This window comes from Suncus etruscus, chromosome 15 (assembly GCF_024139225.1).
Source record: "Suncus etruscus isolate mSunEtr1 chromosome 15, mSunEtr1.pri.cur, whole genome shotgun sequence".
NCBI classification, from domain to species: domain Eukaryota; kingdom Metazoa; phylum Chordata; class Mammalia; order Eulipotyphla; family Soricidae; genus Suncus; species Suncus etruscus.
Window position 1 is genome coordinate 87,111,470 of NC_064862.1, and position 25,062 is coordinate 87,136,531.

Here is a 25,062-nt window from a genome sequence, read left to right on the forward strand (position 1 = left end):
CTTGGACGGACTGCGGTTCAATCCCCCGGTGTCCCATATGGTCCCCCAAGCCAGGAGCAACTTCTGAGCGCATAGCCAGGAGTAACCCCTGAGCGTTACCGGGTGTGGCCCAAAAACCAAAAAAAAAAAAAAAAAAAAGAGTTGATCATGGGGGGCCGGTGAGGTGGCGCTAGAGGTAAGGTGTCTGCCTTGCAAGCGCTAGCCAAGGAAGGACCACGGTTTGATCCCCCGGCGTCCCATATGGTCCCCCCAAGCCAGGGGCAATTTCTGAGTGCTTAGCCAGGAGTAACCCCTGAGCATCAAACAGGTGTGGCCCGAAAAAAAAAAAAAAAAAGTTGATCATGGAAGTCCAAGAGAATAGAGAGAAAGGAACTCGGATTTATAAAATAAAATTAACTATGCTATGAATGCACAAGCCATAGAACAATATTTTCTGCAAGTTCGTCCTTCGGCAACACGCAAACAAAAAATGTGTCTTTAAAAAAAAAGGTAACATAGGTGAAATCATAGACTAAGCAAAAACGAAGTTATGCTGATAGACATCGGTGGCGGTTGCCTCTGGGGTCGAGATGGTGGTGGAGATTGACTGAGAAAGGCCACAAGGTTGAAAATGTCTAGGGTCTTGATAAGACTGTGGCTTGCACAAGCCTGCACACACTTGCCAGAACTGATTGAAAGTGAGCTGAGGAACTGCGTGACCAATTCCCCTTTTTTCAAATACACCATTCACCGCCACAGAGGGTACTTGCCTTGTACACAGACGACCTAGGTTTAATCCCCAGTCCTCTACAGGGTCGAGCCCCGCCAGGAGCAAAACTTGAGTACAGAGCCAGGAGTAAGCCCTGAGTACAGCCAGATGTGGCCCGGTGTAAAACAACAACAAAAATCAACAGCAGCAACAACCAAAAGAAAAAGACCTTATGAGGGATTACAGGGACAGAGCAGCAAGGAGGGCATTCGCCTTGTGTGTGGTCAACCTAGGTTTGATTTTGTGTGTGTGTGAGGGGGGGTGTTTGGTTTTTTGGACACTCGGGTTACTCCTGGATATGCGCTCAGAAACTGCTCCTGGCTTGGGGGACCATATGGGACGATGGGGGATTGAACCATGGTCCATCCTAGACTAGTGCAGGCAAGGCAGACGCCTTACCGCTTGCGCCACAGCTCTGGCCCGTGTGTGTGTGTGTGTGTGTGTGTGTGTGTGTGTGTGTGTGTGTGTTTTGGACCACATTCAGTGGCACTCAGGGGTTACTCCTGGTTCTGTGCTCAGAAGTCACTCTTGGCAGGCTCGGAGGACCATATGGGAAGCCGAGGATCAAACCCGGGTCCATCCCAAGTTGGCAACATGCAAGGCAAATGCCCTACCACTGTGCTATCAATCCAGCCCCTCAACCCAGGTTTGAATCAGGAATCCCAAAAGGTTTTCCAATCCCTGTCAGGAGTGATCCTTGAGCACAGAGCCAGGAGTAAGCCCTGAGCACCACAGGGTGTGGCCCAAAAGAACCCAAAAAAAGTTAAAAATAAAAATAAATACTGAGGAGTAGGAAGAGATAATGCAGCAGGAAAGGCACATGACTGACCCAATTCCATCCCCAGTATCCCATACGGTTTTCCAGAGAACTGCCAGGAGTGATCCCTGAGTGCAGAGCAGGAGTCAGCCCTGAGCCTCGCAGGTATAGCAAAAATAGATAAATAAATAAATAAATAAATAAATAAATAAATAAATAAATGAGGGTGTGTGAGAGAAAATTATAACCTATTAGAAATAAAGAGTATGGGCCCGGAGAGATAGCACAGTGGCGTTTGCCTTGCAAGCAGCCGATCCAGGACCAAAGGTAGTTGGTTCGAATCCCGGTGTCCCCTATGGTCCCCCGTGCCTGCCAGGAGCTATTTCTGAGCAGACAGCCAGGAGTAACCCCTGAGCACTGCTGGGTGTGGCCCAAAAACCAAAAGAAAAAAAAAAAAAGAAATAAAGAGTATGATGAGGGGCCGGGCGGTGGCGCTAGAGGTAAGGTGCCTGCCTTGCCTGCGCTAGCCTAGGACGGACCGCGGTTCGATCCCCCGGTTTCCCATATGGTCCCCCAAGCCAGGAGCGACTTCTGAGCGCAGAGCCAGGAGTAATCCCTGAGCGTCACCGGGTGTGGCCCAAAAACCAAAAAAAAAAAAAAAAAAAAAATTTAGAGTATAAGAGTATGATGAGTGAGGAAAAACAAATTATTTATTAGAAGAGGGAGAAGTTCCCAGATAGATGAGAAAAATCTATGTAGGAAAAAAAAAAAAAAGATGGGGGAAAAGTCTGGAAAAAAATGTAAAGTTCACCAGTGAACTACAGACTGAGTTTAAGAGAAACAAACACCAGAGTTGTGATTAGCCGCCAAGCATGTCATGACTGACCCAGGGTTCCATCCCCAGCATCACACGCATTTAAAAAAATATAGTTGATGAATAAAACCAGCAGAAAAATAGCTAAATTGGCTAGAGCACATGCTATTTTGTGGGAGACCTGGGTTCCCCGCCTGTTATCACCTGGTTCCCTGAATTCCCCCCTGGACATCACAAGCCTAAAGGAGTCCATAAGCACCACTGAACAATGACCCAAACTACAATCCTTTCTCCCAAAATGTCAATGAATGAAAGGATGAATCAATGAATGAATGAGTGCACATATGAATGCAGAGAGAATGAATGGGCCTGGCTATCTGCATGCCCTGTCCTATGGTCAAGGCGTAGAACACTCCACTGGGGCTCCACTGAGGCCTAGTGGCATCATGCAGAAGGGGGCAGGCATGAGTGTTGGGTTCGTAGCCGGCCCAGGCCACCGCACAATGCCACCCCAGCCTGGCAGAGCAACGGTGGTGTGAGTGCAGACGGGGCTGGCCCTGTCTCCGGCCACAGACCTCTGTCGGGTTGCGGCCTAGGGGAGGAAGTCGCTTCCTGACCTCAAGGAGATCAGCTGAGCCCTGAGCCAGCTTCCCCGAGGTCATGTGATGCTCCGGGGCCACTGCCAGGGGACCTGACTCATCAAGGGGCGACCAGGCCGGAGACAGGGGCTCCCTCCTCTGACAGCAGAAAGACCTCGAGTGGTGGGCAAGGTGCTTCCGGCTGAGCCCGTGGGAGGCGGATGCAGGCCGGGTGCTTATAACCAATGGAGGAGGAGAGCCTGAACCTGTGGCCAATCACAGAAGAGGGCGTGAGTTTGTAGCCAATGGAGGACGAAGGACCAACCAAGGAAGAGAAGGGCATGAGATCGTAGCGAATCAAAAAAAGAGGAGGGCATGAGAATGCAGCCAATCAAGGAAGAGAGGGCATGAGCTTGTAACCAATCAAGAAAGAGAGGGCATGAGATTGTAGCCAATCAAGAAAGAGAAGGGCATGAGCTTGTGACCAATCAATGAAGAGGAGGGCATGAGCTTGTAACCAATCAAGGATGAGAGGGCATGAGATTGTGACCAATCAAGAAAGAGAGGGCATGAGTTGTGACCAATCAAGAAAGAGGAGGGCATGAGATTGTCACCAATCAATGAAGAGGAGGACATGAGATTGTCACCAATTAAGAAAGAGGAGGGCATAAGCTTGTAACCAATCAAGAAAGAGGAGGGCATGAGATTCTGACCAATCAATGAAGAGGAGGGCATGAGATTGTCACCAATTAAGAAAGAGGAGGGCATGAGATTGTCACCAATCAAGAAAGAGAGGGCATGAGATTAAGAATGGAGGAGGGCATGAGTTTATAGCCAATCAAGAAAAAGAGGGCATGAGCTTGTGACCAATAAATAAAGAGGACATGAGATTGTGACCAGTCAAGAAAGAGGAGGGCATGAGCTGTGACCAATCAAGAAAGAGGATGACTGCGCTTGTAACCAATCAAGAAAGAGGAGGGCATGAGTTTGTAGCCAATGGAGGAGGAAGAACTCATGATATTGTGATCAATCAAGTAGGAGGAGGGCATGAACTTCTAACCAATCAAGGAGGAGGGTGTGAGTTTGTAGCCAATGGAGAAAGAAAAGGACATGAGATTGTAGCCAATCAAGAAGGAGAGTACGAGCTTGTGACCAATGGAAGAGAAGGAGAGCATGAACGTGCAACCCATCAAGGAGGAGAGCAAGAGCTTGTGACCACTGGAGGAGAGTGTTAGCTCACGCCCTTCCCTAAAGGGTGGGAGCACATCCCTTGGCTCTCCTCCTCCTCCCACCAGAATAGCAGAGACTTGGCTTGGCACTGTGCCCCGTAGGCAAATCAGCACCCAGACACTTCCCCTCTGAGGGGGGCAGGGGAGCCGACAGGCAGGGATGGGGGTGGCACCCCACCAGCCCAGTTCCAGCCCAAGACCAAGACTGAGCCGGAAATGTTGGCTCATGGGACATCCTGCTTCAAGGTGCAGGGGGGGTCAGAGGCCCTCCAGGGTGGCTGTGGTGGGTGCAGTGAAGGCGGAGGAGGGGACCCTGCACCCTAAAACCACCACTGCACCACCACCTCTACCCCAGCTTCAAGAGACAGCCGGAAACAGGAAATGCCTGTTCCCGGGGCTTGCTGGGCCCACAGAGAAGGGGGGAGCCCCAGTGCTTTCAGGCCTGTGGCCCCTTAAGCGGTGAGACTTCACCTGAGTTGTGAAAACCATCTGCACACGCCAATCTGCATTGCCTCTCCCCACTTCTTTCCCACCTCCCAAGCTGCAGGGGCTGGTGCCGCAAACAGCCCTCCATACAACATTTTGTGGCCCTGCCCTAGAGAAATCTTTTTTTGTTTTGTTTTGTTTTAGTTGTTTGGGTCACACACACCCCAATGTTCAAGACTTATTACTGACTTTGCACTCAAGGATCACCCCACTTTGCCTCCTGCGGCCCCCAGGTAAATTGAGTTTGAGACTTTTAAAAAGTTTCCCCCATCCTGGGAGTGAAAATTCCTGCCTGTTATCTGGCGCCTTCTGGGCTAAAAGTCTGCTTCGATTTAAATGTCTAAGGTCAGGGAGGCAGCTCTGTGGTTCGAGGTGCTGGGTTTCCTCCACCACTGTCTCGTGGAGCCCTGAAACTTTGAGCACCAAGGAGTGTGGCCTTGGTGATCTCAGGGTGCTGTGGGGCCCAAGCATCTCTGCATTCTTGCACCAGAGCTTTGATACAGCTGGCCTGGTTAACCAAGTGTCTCAAAGAGTACTTGAGCACTGGTTGGGGGAAACAACTGCCCCTCCAAAAAAAAAAAAAAAGTAAATTTAGAGACTGGAGATATAGTATGACAGGTAGGGCGCTTGCCTTGCACACAGCTGACCTCGGTCTCCCAAGCATTGCCAGAAGTGATCCCTGAGCACAGAGCCAGGAGTAACTCTTAAGCATTGCCAACTGTGACCCCCAAAACAACAACAAAAATATAAATATGGAGCTGGAGCAATAGTACAGAAGGGAGGGTGTTGCCTTGTACATGGCTGACCCAGGTTTGATCCCTGACATGCCATATGATTCCCTAAGTCCACCTAAAGTTATTCCTGAGCCCAAAGCCAGGAATAACTCCTGAGCACTGCCGAGTGTGGCCCCCAAAATAATCGCAAAACAATGTAAGTTTGCTAGAACCAAGTGCTGGCTGAGAAAGATACACAGAAACCTATCCTGCTCGGCCCACAGACTAGCAAGGGAAAAAAATTCTCAGAGCAGAGATCGTAGCATAAAGAATGAATCTCAAGGTGCTAAGTGACTATGGGCGATGGGATAGACAGGAGTCCTGAAATTAGTGGACAAGATTCCTGATAGAGCACTGAGCCTAGAGTTGCCAAAGCTCTTGAAGTCTCCAGCCATCCCTCCATGTATTGGGCTCCACTTGGAAAACTGGGAAAGGTTTTGCCCAGGAAGTTCATCCTGGCAGGATTACAGGAAGCTTTGCCAACAAATATAATGTTCATCGCAACTCCATCAGTCTCTACGGAAACGTGGAAACCACCCTAGCGTGTGTGCACAGGAGGAGGAAGCAAAGAAAACAGCAGATTAGGGTTTGCTTTGCATGTGGATTACCCCAGCATGATCCCCCAGAACACACAACACACACACACACACACACACACACACACACACACACGAAAAGGCCTTTTGAGTTGTTTGTTTTCATTTTTTGAGTTTTTAGTGATTTGAATTGTTTGGGGAAATGTATCAAAAGAAACTACATTTCCCAGGCTCCTTTGCACCCTGATTCTTGTCGTTTCAGCCAATGGAAAGACTATACAGGTTTGGCCAATAAGAGATTCGAGAAATTGTAGCCAATGGGCAGGGCCTAGGTAGGTTTAGCCAATGGGAGGCCCAGCGAGAGACATTAGTGAGGGAGCATACACACTCTTCTTCATCCAATTCCTAGAATCTGGCACTGTGATTCTAGTGGCAGATTATTATTGGGGGGGGGGGGGATAATAAGAGGCAAGAGAAAGACTTGCAAGATATAACTAAACTGCACCTCTCAGAGTGAGGGGATCATGCTGGATTCTCTAGAGGGACCCTGAAATCCAAATCTAAGAGACACACAGACAGGACTGCATATATCAGGAAGCAACGCTTGCCTTGCACACAGCCAACCTGGGTTCGATCTCCGGCCTCCCATAGGAGCCCCTTGAACCCCATCAGGAGAAATTCTTGAGTGCAGAGAGCCAGATGTAACTCCGGAGCATCATTGGGTGTGCCCCCCCCCCGCCCAAAATAAAAACAAAACCAAGCACACACACAAAAGTGATTCAAAGAGAAGCAAAGGAAAGAGACGAGTGGAAGCAAAACGCAGTGGAGGGAATGCCTGGAGCTAGATTAAACTGAAGAAGCAAAGAACAGTTCCTCCTCAGAAGCCTCTAGATGGAGCCCAGCACTGCCTGAACACCTTGATTCCAGCCTCTGGGCTCTGACACAAGGACACAATCTCTTCTGTCCCTGTAAATTAAGCCAAGGCTTGTGTTACTTTGTTTGAGCAGTTTGCAAGAAACTAGGATGCAACTAGAGCAAGCCTCTTCCCCAAGGACATGAACTCAGTGAAGAGAGAAAAAGATGAGTTTTGCCCTTTCCCATAACCCCGGAGTGACTCTCGCTGCTGCTGATAATGAGAATAATTCCATATTCTGCTCCGGGAAAGTTCTTCATCTCTGAGATATCAAACTCTCTAACTGGCTCTTCGGGTGCCTCCAAAGACAGGCAGTCAATTGACTTCCCTCCAAGAGCAACCCACTTACTCACAACCCATTCTGGTCCCGCAGCTGCCAACCCTGTCACCCCATGGTAACACCCCAAGGCCAAGGTCGCTGGGCCCCAAGCCAACAATGCTGACCTCCAGCAATCCCAACTCCTAGACTCATGATGTCGAGTTTCTCTCCTCCCCTCTCTTTTCCCAGGGAACTGCTGGATCTCCCAGGCCCAGGCGGGTCCTTCAGCATCCCTGGGAAAAGGCACAGACTGTCTCCCTGAATTAGAACACAGCTATTCTCCAGTCACCGCAATTGGTCCAGTAATGGGAGCATGTGACCTCAGCCTAGCCAATCAGAGCAGCTTCTTTTTTTTTTTCCTGGCCACAATGCTTGGTTTAAGAATGAACATGGGAGAGGTGGAGAGATATTACAATGGGCAGGGTGCCTGTCTTGCAGTGGGTCCACGCAGGTTCTATCCCTGGCACCCCCATAGGGTATTGGGAGCCAGTTAGGAGACCTATATGCAGAGCCAGGCGTAATCCCTGAGCACCACTGGGTGTGACAAAAAATTAAAAATTAAAAAATACAAGAATAAATATATAACCCTACTTGGCAAATCATAGAACTTTCTGCTCCCAAACCCAATAGTATGTGATATCCCTCCTTATATCCCCCAACTCAAACACATACATCGTGTCCAAACCAGATTCTGGTTTCAGAGACCACTGTAGACCTTCTCATTTTGCACTAGACTCCAAATTGAAGACACTGAGCACCATTGTTTACCTCTATTGGGGTGGGGTAGAGAATGGAGAAAACACACAAAATAAGCAGAGTGAATGAGGGAGGAGCTGTAATATTGTCTGCATTCCTTGATCCAGCCAGACCTGAAGGTGTTTTCTCATCATTCTGGGAGCTTACAGATATTTTTGACTAAGTCAGTTTCAGTTGGGCTTTTGGTCACATGATCGAAGACTCTTGGTTGAAACTTCTGCAGATGAAGGTTGGAATTTCCGCAACAGAAATATTCAGTTCTCCTACTGAACATCCCTTAATTCTCTCACTGTTCCGCCCCCCCAAGGGGCCTGGCCCTCAAGCTCCCCTTAAAACCCAAAACAACACCCCTGGTAGCAAAGAGGGACACTGATACACTTTTCACAAGCCCATCTGTGCCCAACACACCTTCTGTCTTCAACGCTTCCTGACTGACACATTAATGCTAGCCAGGGAGACAATTAGAATTCCTTTGAGCTCCCATCGCCCACACTTAATGAACATCTCACCCCCTCCAGAAAGCCTATCCTGGGGATTTCTCTTGAAGAATTTCCAACTCTCTGTTCTCCCCCCCTCACCCCAAGACCTTAAGCGCCTGACCCTCTTTCCTATCTCTCCAGCTCCTGCAGGACACCTCTAATACAGCCCTGCCAATCCCCAAAAATCCCTCCAGAGTCAACCTCAATTGCATGGGGGTGTGAACAAAGAGGAAGTCCTCATAGTCACCAAAATGACACTTTTTGTTTATGCTGCTTCTGCTCCATGCTTCTGGGAAGCCAGACCCATGGAAAGAACCCAACAGAAGAACTTGTATGCAGTGAGCATGGGCAACACGTGACACAGTCACCACAGAGTGGGCCTTTCCTCCCATGACCATGTTTCAGCCTGGATAAAGCAACCTTCATACTTTCACTGTCTACACAATCAGGGCCCAGCATGGGGCTGGAACCCACATTTCTCCCAGGAATTCAGAGAGCTGGTGAGATCCTAACTTGAAATCACAACCAGTCTCATCTCTATAGATCTTCTGAATAGGGCCACTGGAGCGACAAGACAGCAGGGAGGGTGCTCGCACGTGTTTAAACGTAGCAGACCCTAATTCAATCCCTGGCATCCCCCAGGAGCCCACAGAGTCAGGAGTCAGCTCTGAGCACTGCTGAGGGTGGTCCAAAAACTAAACCAACCCCCTGCCATAAATAAAATTTAAAAAGAGCAAGAGAAAGCTCCGGAAACAAATCAATAAGAGAAACAGGTCAAGCATCTTAGAAGGGGCATCAAAAGCAGAAACGCTGAGAAAATGATCCGAACTCTTCTTCTTTCCAAGAGAGAAGCTATAAATACCCCTTCGGCACAGGAAGAAGAGACTCAGGCCCACTCCAAAGGAGAGGAAGAAAATTGAGCCAGAGAAACTCCATTTAAGACCCAAGCCACTGGCCCAACTCCAAGAGTCTGACAATAAAGAATCCTTTGGCAAGACAGATGAGCTCCTGCATTGCAAGTGGTGGTATCATTGGAGCGATTAATATGGGAGAAATCCCAGGGGAGAATCATTTGGCAAATCTATTAAACTGAAAAGAACAACTCCTCGACTTTGAGCCAGCCAGCCCTTGGGAGAATTTATATAAGCAAATCTTATTTGCTTATATCGATAGCAGTGGCAATGACATTTATATATAGCTACATTTTCTTCTAAGTTTTCTCTCTCTTCTCAGCTATCCTTTATAAAATTATCCTAAGATAGGGGCCAGCGTGGTGGTGCTAGAGGTGTGGTGTCTGCCTTGCGAGCACTAGCCTAGGACCGCGGTTCGATCCCCCGGCGTCCCATATGGTCCCCCAAGCCAGGAGCGATTTCTGAGCGCATAGCCAGGAGTCACCCCTGAACCTCACCGGGTGTGGCCCAAAAACCAAAAAAAAAAAAAATCCTAAGATAGGAATCAATTGTTGGAAGATTTTTTCCCCCACATTACTGGTGATAAAAGAGAAGTAAAGGGGCCATAGAGATAGTGCAGTAGAAAGGGAGTTTGCCCTGCATGCAGTCAATGGGAGTTTGATCCCCATCTTGTTCCCTGTGCCCCACCAGGAGTGACCCTGAGCACAGAGTCAGAGAGTAAACTTTGAGCACCAGCAGATGTGGTCCCCCAAAGAATGAAACAACAACCAACAAGCCATGAGTCCAATAAAACTGGGGCCAAAGAGATAAAACAGTGCTTGAATTGTGTGTAGCTGACCTGGGTTCGACTCTCAACACCCTGGAGATGCTGAGATGGTCCCTTGAGCACTACCAGGAGTGACCTCTGAACTCAGAGCTAGGAGTAAGCCCTGAAGGCCCATCCCACAAAAAATTGAAAAGCAACAAATTTATTCATACAAACATCTTGTGGCTCTGTTTCTGCCCTTGGAACAGCACATAAAGGAATGAGTACAGCTGTGCACTCATAAAACTTTATTGAAACAAATACCCTGCAGCCCAGATTCGGCCCTGAGTAGGGAAAATGCTTAAATAGCTGGGTATAAATGAGTGCCGGGGCCAGGCGGTGGCGCTAGAGGTAAGGTGCCTGCCTTGCCTGCGCTAGCCTAGGACGAACCGCGGTTCGATCCCCCGGCGTCCCATATGGTCCCCCAAGAAGCCAGGAGCAACTTCTGAGCTCATAGCCAGGAGTAACCCCTGAGCGTCACAGGGTGTGGCCCAAAAACCAAAAAAATAAATAAATAAATAAATGAGTGCCAATAAAACTTTATTTATAAACTATTCAGTGATCTGGAGCCAAAAGGATAGTAGAGGTATTGAGGCATGTGCCTTACATGCCTCACTTTGATTTTTGGTTTTGGGGGTCACACTCATCGATGCTCTCAGAGCTTCCTCCTGGCTTTGCACTCAGGAATCACTTCTGGCAGTACCGAGGAAGGGATCCTATGGGATGCCGAGGATCAAACTCAGATTGGTTATATGCAAAACAAGTGCCCTCCCTGTCATCTTATCATCTTATCAAAGGGCCCCATGCAACCCCTTTTGATTCTATCTCTGGCACCATGTGATGTTCCAAGAATCCTTGGGTACATTCCAGGAGCTCCCCAAGCATGACACATATGGCCCAGGAAATACCCATTTCCACAGGGGGTGGGGAGTACTTCGTCATGAGGAGCACTATATACTCAGCTGGATTGACTCTTCTGTCTCCCTCAACCTGGAGTTTGTGGCCCATGGTTGAAGCAAAAGCCTGACACACAACACAATAGAAGTTGTTTGTTACATAAATGACTATTGTACTGCCAATTTTTTTTCTTTTTTAAATAGTTGCAAAATGTGTGTGTGTGTGTGTGTGTGTGTGTGTGTGTGTGTGTGTAAGAAAATGTGTAACACCCCTGGGCTGGGTTTGTGAAAATTGCTGAGAGTATTATGCAAAGGAGGAAAGAACAGTCTAAACACATGGATGTAGGTGCTCTTGTTACTTTCTTAGTGTGACCCAAGTTCCCAAGTTCCTCTTTGCTCGTGTTTGCATAAAGAAAAAAGGCTGGAAGGACCAACAGGCAAATGAATTAAACCAAAGAAAACAGCCGTTGCTTGCAAGGAAGGTTAGTAGTTTGGAGCAATTCAAAGTTAATCTTTTCCCTCTGCATTTTAGGGCTTGCACCCTAAGAATGTGTTTGGCTTTTTAGGGAGACGGGGAAGTCATGTCCAGTGGTGTTCAGGGCTTACTCTCAGCTCTGAACTCGGGGATCACTCCTGGTGGTGTGGAGGGGAGCTATCTGGGGTTCTAGAAGATGGAACTTGACTTGGCTGCATACAAGGCAAGTGTCTTACCTGCTGTACCAGCCCCAAGAATGTGTTGTTGAGGGGTCAAAGTGATAGCACAGCAGGTAAGGTGCTTGTCTTGCATGCAGCTGTCCAGGGTACAATCCCTGGCATCGGATGTAGTTCCCCTACCCACCACCACTACCAGGATTGATTCCTGAGCACAGAGCCAAGAGTAAGCCCTGAGCATCGCCAAGGGAAACCCCATTAAAAAAAAAAAATAACATGTGGTGTGGCCTGTGCAATAGCACAGCAGAAAAGTGATTTGCCTTAAATGCAGTCAACCCAACATCAATCCCCAACATCCCATATGGTTCTCTCGAGGGAACCAGGAGTGATGATTCCTCAAAACAGAGCCAAGAGTAACCCCTGAGTGCCTCGAGGTATGACCCCCCAAAAAAGACAGAGGTTTGAGGTAAAACGTTTGCCTTGCATGCAGGACAATGGTTTGAATTCTGGCATCCCATATGGTCCTCCGAGCCTGCTAGGAACCATTTCTGAGCTTAGATCCAGGCGTAACCCCTGAGTGCTGTGGGGTATGACCCCCAAAACAAACAAATAAAAAAAGACAGAGGCTTAACCTGACTTTATGCTGAAGAGTGTCCCCTGGTGGGCCGCTCAGGGACTCTTAGGTGGTGCTGGGGATTGAACTGGGGTTGGGTAACCTCTGAGCTATCATTTCAGCCCCAGATCCCTGGTTTTGAATCCTGAGCCATTCACTGCCTTCTTCCCTCCTAAGGTTCCCCTCTCCTGTTCTAACTCTCCCATCCCTGCTCTTCCTTGCTTCTGCCAATGGCACCATTGGGCTCTGGGGCTGGCAACCTTGACATTGCCTCAGCCCAGTGCCTGCCCTACCCTCATCTAATCGACTGGCATGTCCTAGTATATGTGTTTCCCACAATGACTGTCACAATATTTCTCTTCCTCTCCACTTGAGCCATATAGTTTCATTGCTTGCAGGAGGCGGAGAGACAGGGTAGCAGGTGGGGCGCTTGCCTTCTCTGTGGCTGAGTCCCCAGCACTACCTAGGGTGCCCCAAAACCCACCAGGACCAATCCCTGAGCACAGATCCAGGAAAAAGCCCTGAAGCCAGTTAGTGCAGCCTCAAAAACCAAAACCGTTTCATTTCTGCAGCTGAGAACATGCACCCCCAGAGTGCAGAGCTGCAGGGGGGTAGTTTGCAGGGGGACTGTCTATCACCCCTGTGGTCTCAGATCACCAAAAGGCTTCCTCAAATTCCCCCACCAGCACTCTGCAGTCTGGCCTAAATGACAGAGATATAGTGACTAACGTCCACCTGGGGACCTTTGTGCTGTGGGTGACCCTCTCAGAAAGCCCTGATGATTGGGATCAGGTGGGTAATTTCCTCGTGTTCCCCAGGTCTCCGCTCATGTGTTAGTTTTCTATGGAGACTCCTGGATATTCTATTCCAAAGTGTGATGTCTCCCTTCAAAAATAATAAAAGCCCTTTCCTGCTCTGTTTTCTCCCAAGCATGTCAAGCTCTTGACATTGGTGTGTTTCCATAGCTGTTGGCAGCCTGTCCCTGTTAGATTATCACTTGGAGACACCAGGGTGTGGATTGTTCCCACAGTGGCAGTGCCAAGCATGGGGATTGGCATACATCTTGATTTCTGAATGAGTGGATGTATGGGTAGGTGGATGGATGCATGAAAAGATTCATGGATGGATGGATGGATGGATGGATGGATGGATGGATGGATGGATGGATGGATGGATGGATGGATAAGTTTGTGGATGGGTCGGTGAGTAGATGAATGGATGGGTAAATGGATATATGAATGAGTAGCTGAATGTGTGAATGGGTAGATGGATAAATGGGTGGGTGGATGGATGCATAGTGGGTGGATAAATAAATGGGTGATGAGTGGGTGGGTTGATGGGCAGAGAGATGGATAGATGGATGGATGGATAAGTGGGTGGATGTGTGGGTGAATAAGTGGCTGGGTGGATGGATAGGTAAATGAATGAATAGATAGATGAATGATGGATGGATAATGTGTGGGTGGATGCGTGAGTGGATGGATAAGTAGATAATATATGGATGGGTGGGTGAGTTAATGAATGGGTGGGTGGGTTAGTGGATGAATGGATTAATAGGTGGGTGTGTAGATGGATGGTGGATGAATGAGTAGCTGGCTGGATAGGTAGATGGATGGGATGAGTAGATGGGTAGAAAACTGGATGGTTGGGGCCGGAGAGATAGCATGGAAGGTAAGGCATTTGCTTTTCATGCAGAAGGTCATCAGTTCGAATCCTGGCATCCCATATGGTCCCCCGTGCCTGTCAGGAGCAATTACTGAGCATGGAGCCAGGAGTAACCCCTGAACACTGCCAGGTGTGACCCAAAAAACAAAAAAGAAAAATGGATGGATGGATGGATGGATGGATGGATGGATGGATGGATGGATGGATGGATGGATGGATGATGGGTGGGTAGAGAGATGCATTGTGAATGGATAGTGGTGGGTTGGTAGATGAGTGAGTGAATGGATGGGAGGGTGAATAGAAAGATGGATGGGTGAGTGAGTGAATGGATGTATAAGTAGGTGGATGTGGATGGGTGAATCAACAGATAGGTGAATGGATGTATGGGTGGGTGCTTTACATACAAATTAATGCGTTCTATATGGACAGGTAGGGAGATGAACAGATGATGGGGTGATAGATATTGGATAATGATGGATGATGCATGTATGAGAGAGGGAAGGAGGGGTGGAGGGAAGGTAATTGTTAGGAGAGGCAGAGAATAGACATGCTGAGAAACATGATCTACACACCTGGGAACCAAATGGACCAATGCCTTTCTTTCCTGAAGAAGTGAGGAGCTGAAGAGGTGCTAGAAGGGCTACGCTCATGCCTCATTTGCTGGAGGCTGAGGTACCTCTGCAGGCGCCTCATGGTCCCCGAGCACCGGCAGATTTGATCAAAAACTAAGTATAAAACAAATATGAGGGCCGGAGCGATAGCACAGAGGTAGGGCATTTGCCTTGCACGCAGACAGACGATGTTTCGAATCCCGGCATCCCATATGGTCTCCCGAGCTCGCCAGGAGAGATTTCTGAGCTCAGAGCTAGGAGTAACCCCTGATTGCTGCCAGGTGTGACCCAAAATCAAAAAAATATAGATGATTTTTGAATTTTCTCTCTCTCCCTTCCTCTACAATTAGAAGAAATGATAGATATTTGTCCAGAATTCCAGCCTTCACAACTTTCCTGTGCTGACCTATAATCAGAGATACATTCCCTTTTCCTTTTTTCATTCTGCCTTTTTTTTTGGGGGGGGGGGCACACCTGGCATTGCTGCTCAGTGCTTTACTCCTGATTCTACACTCAGGAATCACTCCTGGTGGTACTCAGGGGAATATATGGGATTTCAGGGATGGAACCTGGATTGGTCACATGCAAGACAAGCTCCCTTTCACTGTACTGTCACTCTTGCCCCTTCCTCTCTCTGTCCTTCCACATCCCACCTTCACTCTGTTGGGGCCGGAGAGATAGCACAGCGGTAGGGAGTTTGCCTTGCAAGCAGCCAATTCAGGACAGACAGTGGTTCGAATCCCGGCATCCCATATGGTCCCTCGTGCCTGCCAGGAGAGATTTCTGAGCACAGAGCCAGGAGTAACCTCTGAGCGCTGCTGGGCATGACCGAAAAACAAACAAACAAATAAAAAAACCAACTTCACTCTATTGACCGGGAGGAACTCACACCCCAGGAGCACCTGTTCTTGGGGTAGCTTCCTCTGGCATTCTGATATTCTGTTAAATTCCCACTCACAACCTCATTGTGAAAAGCTCTCAGATGAGGCAAACCAGAAGACACCCCTGCCTTTCCTGAGCCCTGTCATAGCTGAGCCCCAAAGAAACCAGAGCCATGAGAAAGCTCCTATTTGCTCTGCACAACCCGCCTAAAAATCCCTATTTAGGGCCCGGAGAGATAGCACAGCGGCGTTTGCCTTGCAAGCAGCCAATCCAGGACCAAAGGTGGTTGGTTCGAATCCCGGTGTCCCATATGGTCCCCCGTGCCTGCCAGGAGCTATTTCTGAGCAGACAGCCAGGAGTAACCCCTGAGCACCACGGGGTGTGGCCCCCCCAAAAAAAATCCCTGTTTAGAGCTGAAGATAATTCAGATAGGACACTTGCTTTACTTGAACCTGACCCAGGTTCGATCCCCAGGACTGCATAGGGTCTCCTGAGTTTGCCAAGAGTGATTTCTTTTTTTTGTTTGGTTTTGGTTTTGGTTTTTTGGCCACACCCAGTGGTGCTCAGGGGTTACTCCTGGCTGTCTGCTCAGAAATAGCTCCTGGCAGGCACGGGGGACCATATGGGACACCGGGATTCGAACCAACCACCTTAGGTCCTGGATCGGCTGCTTGCAAGGCAAACGCCGCTGTGCTATCTCTCCGGGCCCGCCAAGAGTGATTTCTGAGTGCAGAGCCAGGAGTAAGTCTAATAAATGCTGTTGTGTGTGGCCCCCCAAAAAAACACCACCGCCCCCAAAAAATAAGCCCCTTTGCTTGAAACTTACTCACCCTGGGATCCCAGCTGGCCTTTAATGAGCAATTTCTCCCTCCACCACAGTCTAGGGCTCAGACAGGGTTGCAGGGATATGTGTCTGATCTATTCCCCTCCTATTAGGAGCAACCATGAAGGGCTGGCTTGGGTCCCTGGCTGGGAGAACTATTGCAGGTGTCCAAGGTGTGGTCGACAAGTAACTTCCCCTCATCCCCTGGGACCCCTTTGCCCTTTGTCAGAAAACCAGCTTTGTGGGAGGAGGGGCTGAAGTGAGAGCACAGTGGGTAGACCTTGCATGCTGTAGACCCAAGTTCAATTTCCGGCATCCCTTATGGTCCCCTGAGGCGGCCAGAAATAATTTCTGAGCTCAGATCCAGAAGTAAACCCTGAGCACTGCTGGGTTTGGTCCCAAAACAAAACAAAATAAAAGCAGGGCCCGGAGAGATAGCACAGTGGTGTTTGTCTTGCAAGCAGCCTATCCAGGACCAAAGGTGGTTGGTTCGAATCCTGGTGTCCCATATGGTCCCCAGTGCCTGCCAGGAGCTATTTCTGAGCAGACAGCCAGGAGGAACCCCTGAGCACCACTGGGTGTGGCCCCCAAAAAAAAAATAGCAGCTTCAGGGCAGACACAGGAGAACTCCAGGCTCATGCCATCTCCCTCTCGCTCTTTATTTTTATTTTTAGGCATTGGGCCACAGCTGTGGCAGTGCTCAGGGCTGACTCCTGGCTCTCCACTCAGGGATCACTCCTAGCAGGTTCAAGGAACTCTATGGGATGCCTAAGATTGATCTTTGGTCAGCTGCATGCAAAGCCAGACACCTCCCTGCTGTGCTATCGCCCCCTCTTTTCTCACTAGCTCTTTTATTTTTGGGTCACGTTCAGCAGCACTCAGGGGTTACTTCTGGCTCTGCACTAAGAAATTGCCCCCCCCAGGCCCGGAGAGATAGCACAGCGGTGTTTGCCTTGCAAGCAGCTGATCCAGGACCAAGGGTGGTTGGTTCGAATCCCGGTGTCCCATATGGTTCCCCATGCCTGCCAGGAGCTATTTCTGAGCAGACAGCCAGGAGTAACCCCTGAGCACCGCTGGGTGTGGCCCAAAAAACAAAAAAAAAGAAAAAGAAAGAAAAGAAAAGAAATTGCCCCTGTCAGATTTGGGGGACCATATGAGATGCCAGGAATCAAACCCAGGTACATCCCGGGTAGGGCGCGTGCAAGGCAAAGGTCCTACTGCTGTGCTATCTCTCTGGCCCCCAACTAGCTTTCATAAAAACCACACAAAGGGGTCTGGAGCTATAGTACAGCAGGGAGGGGGCTTGCCTTGCAAGCAGCTAACCTGGGTTCTATCCCCAGCATCCCATAGGGTCCTCCAAGGATGCCAGAAATGATCCCTGAGTGCAGAGCTAGGAGTAAGTCCTGAGAACCATCAGGTGCAGTGAGGGAAAAAAAAATCCCGAGAGGGGCTAGAGTGATAACACAATGTGAAGGGTTCTTGCCTTCCATGTAGTTGAACGGGGTTCAATCTCCAGTATCCCATGAGGTCCCCAAGAATGCCACAAGTGATTCTTGAGTGCAGAGCCAGGAGTCAGCCCTGAGTGCCACTGGGTGTGGCCCCCCCTAAAAAAACAAGCAAACAACACACACACACACACACACACACACACCCCACTCATAAGGGACCTTGACCCTCTGAAAGTTCAGTTAATTCGAGGCTACTTCCTCCCTGTCCTGGAAGTCAAAGAAAGCAAATGTAATCAAATTCAGGTGGGCCGTGGCCAAGGGACTGGCCATGAGAAAGGAGGGTATGTGGGACTCTAGAACTGGACTTGATTGGGGTGAGAATAATAGCACAGTGGGGAAGGCACTTCCATTCATGCCTCTGACCCTGGTTCGATCCTCAACATCCCAAAAGGTCCCTGAAGCCCCACCAGCCAGGAGTGATCCCTAAGCACAGAACCAGGAGTCAGCCCTGAGCACTGCCGGGTGTGTCCCAAAACTAAATAAAACAAAACAAGCAAAACTGAACTCCCTCCTCCTTCCTGCAGGTCCTCCCTGAGCTCCATGAGTCATGCCCCTCTTCCCAACAATGAGCCTGGGAACGAACACCCCGGTGGGTCCCCAAGAACCGGCTCCCCAAACCCCAGCTTCCCCTCCCCATCTGCACGTATCACCTTGAGCCAGAGTCGTGTGTGTCCCCAGCCACCCTGTCCTAGCCATCCTTAAGAAGCTCCACCCCTACGTCCTAGCACCCACCAGCTCCCCAAAACAACTCTGGATCGAGAGGTGGGGGGGGTACCGGTAAGCACCTCTCTCTCTCACCCACCCCACCTTCGAGGCTGCAAAGGTGCCATTTGGAGAGTCACAGCTGTGCCCACCTCTGTCCGAGACAATCACATTTAAAGTGGGATTTGAATCTATTTCCTGGGGTGGGGGGACTTAAATCCATCATGGCTGCCAAGTCCTGGATACAGGTCTACACAGAAAAATACTCCCCAATGGTACCAGAGCCATGAGACAGAAGGTAGGTATTGGGGGGCATTTGGCTTATACACCCAATGTTCCATCTCCAGCATCCCACAAGGTGCCCTAACATGGGAAGGAGTGGGCCCTGAGAGTTGAGCCAGGAGTCAGGCCTGAACACTGCCGGTTTGGCCTAATTACACCCCCCAAAAAACACATCCCCCAGAAAGGGAGCCTTGGTTCTACTCCAGGAGGCATGGGGAAAAGGGTCCTGAACCAAGCTTTGACTTAGAGTTGAGAGCCCCCCAGATCACCCCTTCTTTCAGGGCCCAGGGCAGGCAGGAAGGGAAGGGGAAGATGTGAGGGCGAAGGAGGAAGCCCCGAGACTCCTCCCCCAAAACCAGAATCTGGGAGTTTGAAGGACTTGGGGGAAAACCCAGGCAGAGAGGGGCGTTCAGAGATGAACCCCTATTTCAGAGAGGGGCGTTCAGAGATGAACCCCTATTCCTTCTGCACCCCAAGAGGCTCCGTGTGCAAGCTTGAGAAACGATGATCTCCAGTTTGCCCCGTCTAAGTTTGGAGCACATTTGCTCCAAATGAGGAGGTTTGGGGTGGTGGTGGTGGTGGTGAAGAAAACTGTGGCCTGAACCCCAGAAAGTTATAAGCCTTCCACCACCAACCCAGCTCAAGCCTGGGGCCTACCTCCCCAACTTGGAGATGTAAAGTACAGCATCTCCCTACCATCAGAGGCCCCGGACCATCAGAGGCCCCTGGGTGCTACGTCCAACAAATTCCAACACCACCTGCTTAACTTCGCACCCCCCATGCACCCCTAGGCTCTTCCCCTCTCCGATACCCCCCATCCCTGCGTACCTGGGACATCTGGGGGCGCAGGTTGACCTCTCGCAGGTTGATGGCATGGGGGAGCAGGTTGTTGAGCAGCTGGCAGAGCAAGACGCCATCCCGCAGCGCCTGGGCCAGCTCGCACACCTGAGCACCCTCCCAGGTGACCCGGTGGCTGGCCGGCAGCACGCGACATTCGATGAGCCAGCGGGCACACCGTTTCCACATCTCCATGGCACCGCCGGCCCGTGCCCTCTGGCCTGCCTGAGTCCGGCTGCCTGCCTGGAGAAGGCTCGAGGCTCACTCGCTACCACTTCCTCTTCTCTGCTAGTAACTGTCGCGGGTGGAGGAGAAGGAGGAGGAGGAGGAGGAGGAAGAGGAGAAGGAGGAGCTGTAGGAGGGGAAGGGGAAGGGGAGGAGGCACCTGCAACTCAGCCCCTGACTTGGTACTCAGAGCGCGCGAGGACTGTTTGGAAGGATGCAGAAGGGAGGCGGGATGCAGGTGTTTCTGTCTTGCTAGGCTGCAATGTGGGTGCTGGCTAGGAGCCCCCCAAGGAATAAGTCTGTGTTTACAGCCCCACTTTGTTTTATGGGTCAAGGAATACCCAGGTGCCCACCCAGCACCTCGCTGGCCTGCCTCGACCCCTGCTCTGTCTGTTCCTCCTCCTTCTGGACTCTCGCAGGGGTCCTCAAACTTTTTAAACAGGGGGCCAGTTCACTGTCCCTCAGACCATTGGAGGGTCTGACTATAGTAAAAACAAACTTATGAACGAATTCTTTGTTGTTGTTGTTGTTTTGTTTTTTGTTTTGTTTTGGGGGTTGTTTTTTTGTTGTGTTTTGTGTGTGTGTGTGTGTGTGTGTGTGTGTGTGTGTGTGTGTGGTTTTTGGGTCATACCCGGCAGTGCTCAGGGGTTATTCCTGGCTCCAGGCTCAGAAATTGCTCCTGGCAGGCATGGGGGACCATATGGGACGAGGGGATTCGAACCGATGAACTCCTGCATGAAAGGCAAACGCCTTACCTCCATGCTATATCTCCTGCCCCTATGAACGAATTCTTATGCACACTGCATATATCTTATTTTGCAATGAAGGAACAAAACAGATACAAATACAATATGTGGCCCTCGGGCCATAGTTTGAGGACCATTGCTAGGGTGCCTGCAACATAGCAATCTGCCCCAAGACCTTTGCACAGGCTCTGTCTGGTCTCTTGGCTGTTTCTGCCACACACCAACCTGCCTCTAAGATTTTGCCCACGTTCTGTCCATCCACCTGCATCTTAGGTAACTCCAGGACTCACCCTCTCAAGAAGCCTTACTCATGCATGGTAAAATCCCAGACAGTCCATCTCGCCCGACTTCCTTGCGTGAAGCTGTTGGTTCACGGGTGATGAGGTCATGTGGGGTGCAAGTTTGAATCGGGGCTTCCTGCATGCAAAGCTTTTACTCCAGCCTCATTTTTTTTTTTTTGAAGGTGGGAGCAGGGATCTAGGTCTTCTTCAAGGGTCATACCTGGTACAGTGTCAGAATTCAAGCCAGGGTCATAGCCCTATAGCCACTTGCTAGGCAAGAGCTTAATCGTTGTACTATCTCCCCCAACCTCTCTTGAAAAGGTTTTTAGGAGTAGAAGAGACAGTACAGGGCCCGGAGAGATAGCACAGTGGCATTTGCCTTGCAAACAGCCGATCCAGGACCAAAGGTTCCAAAGGTTCGAATCCCGGTGTCCCATGTGGTCCCCCGTGCCTGCCAGGAGCTATTTCTGAGCAGACAGCCAGGAGTAACCCCTGAGCACCGCCGGGTGTGGCCCAAAATAAAAAAAAAAATAAAAAAAATAAAAAAAAAAAGAGAGAAAGAAAGACAGTACAGCTGGAAGGCACTTGCCTTGCACAACACCAATTCAAGATTGAGGGAGGGGAGACTGAGAAAACCCAGTCTTTTGGTTTGTTTTGGGGGGAACCACATCAGCAGTGCTCAGAGATTACTCCTGGCTCTGCACTCAGGAATCACTCCTGGCAGGCTCAGGGGACCCTATGGAATGTGTAGGAGTGAACCCAGGTTGGCCACATGCAAGACAAGCACCCTCCCCGCTGTGCTATCTATCACCAGTCCACAAAAACAGGTTTGTTATTACATATAATGACTTGTAATGAAGTTATTATCTCTTGATTCCACAGACTGGAGCTCATGCTTTGCATGGTAGAATCTTGGGTTCAATCCCTGGTATCCCCAGAGCATTCATCAAGGACAATACTCCCATCTTCCAAAGGCAGCTAGTGAATAGTTCCTGAGCACTGCTGGGTGTGCCCCAAAACAAACAAACAAAAATGTGACTCCTACATTCACTGTTCCCCACTCCAAACCAGGCATATATGCATGCACCATTAAATGTTTGTTGCGAGGCTGGAGAGATAGCACAGCAGGGAACACACTTGCCTTGCATGCACCTGACTCAGATTTGATCACGGTATCCCATAGGGTCCCCCAAGTCCTGCCAAGAGTGATTCCTGAAAGCAGAGCCAACAGTCAACCCTGAGCATCACTCGGTGTGGCCCCCAAAAATTCACCCAGAAAACTAAATATGGGGCCAGAGAGACAGCACAGTGGGTAGGCCTTGAATGTGGCCAACTCGGATTCGGTTCCCAGCATCCCTTAGGGTCCCCTGAGCCTGTTAGAAGTGATTTCTGAGTGCAGAGCCAGGAGTAATCCCTGAGCACCACTGGGTTTGCCCCCCCAAAAATTTTGTTGAATATTATTTGCTGACTAACTATAAGAATTTATTTGTTAAATAATATTTGTTCACTATTTGGCTGACTATTGCTGTTGCTACTACCTCGACTCGGGGAATACTCATGGTGGCAAGAATGAACCCCAGTTCTCCAGACCCCCATATAACAACCTCGTGTGTTCTATCTATACTTAGCATACAGTTCATTCATTCCTTTATCAATTATATCATCATAGTCCTTGTCTTTTCTTGAAATCTCTCTCATCACCCTAAAAGGCTGGAAATATTCTCCCATCCCCCATTTTATCTCCAACACACCACTTCCAAAAAGCATTTTCTAATCAGCATAGGAGAGATTTTCCACTAGGGGGCACCCCACCCTCCTTCACCAAACGTTACCCCTTCTCCCCCCTTCCCCCCACCCCTCCTTGGACCAAACCTTGTAAAACTAGGTGGGAGGGGATGGAAGGGAGAAGCCCCTTCAGAGCCTGAAATTTCTTCCAAGTTGACTTGGGGAAGGAGGGAGGGGTAATTTCTTTATCTGTAAATTGGTGCCAGCCTGGTTCCCCATTTCCAATTTCAAGGGGGGGGGTGTTCAGGGTAATCGGGGCCTCGAAGTAGAAGCAGGTAAGTGTGTTTGAATCCAATATCCCATCCTCACAGTCCTGGTCCAATGGGGCCAAGGGCTAAGCTGCCCCATGCCTCAGTTTCCACAATTGAAAATGGAGAATTGAAGACAGTCATTTCCTATCTCAGCCAAGCAGGCTCTGTTTAAAAATCAAGTGAGTGCTGAAAGGAGATAAAGTGATAGAGGTATGATATCTTTAATGGCAATTTTGCAAACCACATTGCTTAAAGGAAAAAACAGAGAGAGAGAGAGAGTATTGAGGGAAGATGATGAAGAGATGGGTGTTGGGACATATGGCTGAAACTCAATCATGGATAACTCTGACGTGTCATGTCTCATAAATTAATAAAATATACACTTACACGCATGCTGATCAAAAATGTTTTTTATATTTTTATTTAAAGTAAAAGCAAGTGAACAGAAAAGCCCTAGCCCTGGCTTGGAAAAATTAAACTTATTTTTATTAACTTAAAAAAATTAAACTTGGGGCCGGGCGGTGGCGCTGGAGGTAAGGTGCCTGCCTTGCCTGCGCTAGCCTAGGACGGACCGCGGTTCGATCCCCCGGCGTCCCATATGGTCCCCCAAGAAGCCAGGAGCAACTTCTGAGCGCATAGCCAGGAGTAACCCCTGAGCGTCACAGGGTGTGGCCCAAAAACCAAAAAAAAAAAAAAAAAAAAAAAAAAAATTAAACTTAAAAAAAACTAAATTTACTTTTGCTCTTATCAAGCCCTCAGAATGAGTGGAACCTGCCCATCCACCACCCACTCTCCGGACACCACATTTTATCATATTGGTCTCCAGACGACATCATGATAAAAGCACACCCCCACATCTGTCCTTCCAGGAACCCCCAAATATTCCCCCAGAATCTCTTGGCCCTAGATCCGTTCCATCATGCCTTAGGGGAGAGGAAAGAGGGTTGGGGGGCGGCTGCTCTGTTTTCCCGCATCTCTCTCCACAAAACCCAATGAGGGTTCCTTTCCGGGAACCCCAGGGGGGCGGTCTGGAGGAAGCGCACCCCTCTACGTCATAGGGGCCCTTATCCACACACACACACCCGGTCAGGCGAGAGATAGGCAGTCTCATGAGACTGCCTGCTGGAACCGAGGACGAAGGAGGGCAGGAAAGGGACCCTCAAAAACCATGTGGTTCCAGGGGGCTAAGGTGCTTCGATTCAGGCAGAAATTCCCCCTGCACACCCCTTTAGCGAAATGCGAAGGGGCGTGGCTAGCATAAGTGGGCGTGGCTACACCTGTTCAATGGGCGGAGTCTGTTGGGAGGCTTGGAGTTTCCCGGGGGCGTGGCCTTTCACGTAGGCGGTGTCATGTCCGGGAGGGCGTGGTCTCGGGGCCCTCGGGCGAAAGAGGTGGCGGCCCGGAGTGGTTACGGCTGCGGTGGGCGGGGCCCAGAAGGGGCGTGTCCTTCCCCGGCTCTAGGGCGGGGTTTTTCAGAGAAAGGAGCCAGGTGATTGGGCTTCGTTCCCAGGGGGCGTGGCCTAGAAGGTGGAACCTGACAGCCCCGGGAAGGGCGGGGCCCGGAGTCGCAGAGCCTCTGGGTTCCAGCAGGCCCAGCCCCTGGGGAGCTCCGCGGGTCCCCCAAGTTAGGTGAGTGAGGGTCCCTGGGTGGATTCAGATTCAGGGCACTGGTGGAATGGGGAGGTCCAGGTGATTGCACAGGCTTACAGGGAGGATTTTGATGCGTGTCTGCTTGCAGCTAGAACACGGAAAGGGACCTACCTGCAGAGCCTGTCCGCGTGTCTCTCTAGACTTGGGTACATATGTATTCCTCCGGGGTGTGTTCGTCTGAGCATGTTTATTTAACACAGAGGAGAACCTCGCCGCCCTGAATGATTGCCTGCACGATCCTCTGAAACCCTTCAGCCACCCTTCCTCACCTCACACCTGTCAGCTGAAATTCCTCCAAGGAATTCAAGCCTGGTCTCACCCCCCGCCCCTACCAGTCTCCCAAACCTCTCTCTCTCTGTGCCCTCTTGCTCAGCTCGTGGCTCCTTGCAATGCAGTCACAGCTGCCCTCTTCAAAAAGCAAAGCGTCCAGTGCTAGCTGCCATGCATCTCTGGGACTTGGTCCTTGCTTCTCCAGCTCCTTGTCCCCCTCCCCTTCTCCAGTCTTTGCAAAACTCTGCTTTTTTTGGGGGGGGGGTTGGATACTCTCTGT

General features: G+C 49.9%; 1 protein-coding gene across 3 annotated transcripts in view; it reads right to left on the bottom strand.

Moving 5' to 3' along the window:
* VAV1 (vav guanine nucleotide exchange factor 1) overlaps positions 1 to 19,769 on the bottom strand; it is a 43,709-nt gene extending 23,940 nt beyond the window's left edge. For all 3 annotated transcript variants that reach the window (XM_049789419.1, XM_049789418.1, XM_049789417.1), the window contains exon 1: positions 19,566 to 19,769. In XM_049789419.1, coding sequence (XP_049645376.1) covers positions 19,566 to 19,769 — 204 coding nt within the window. The remainder of the gene's footprint in view (positions 1 to 19,565) is intronic.
* Positions 19,770 to 25,062: the final 5,293 nt, after the last annotated feature.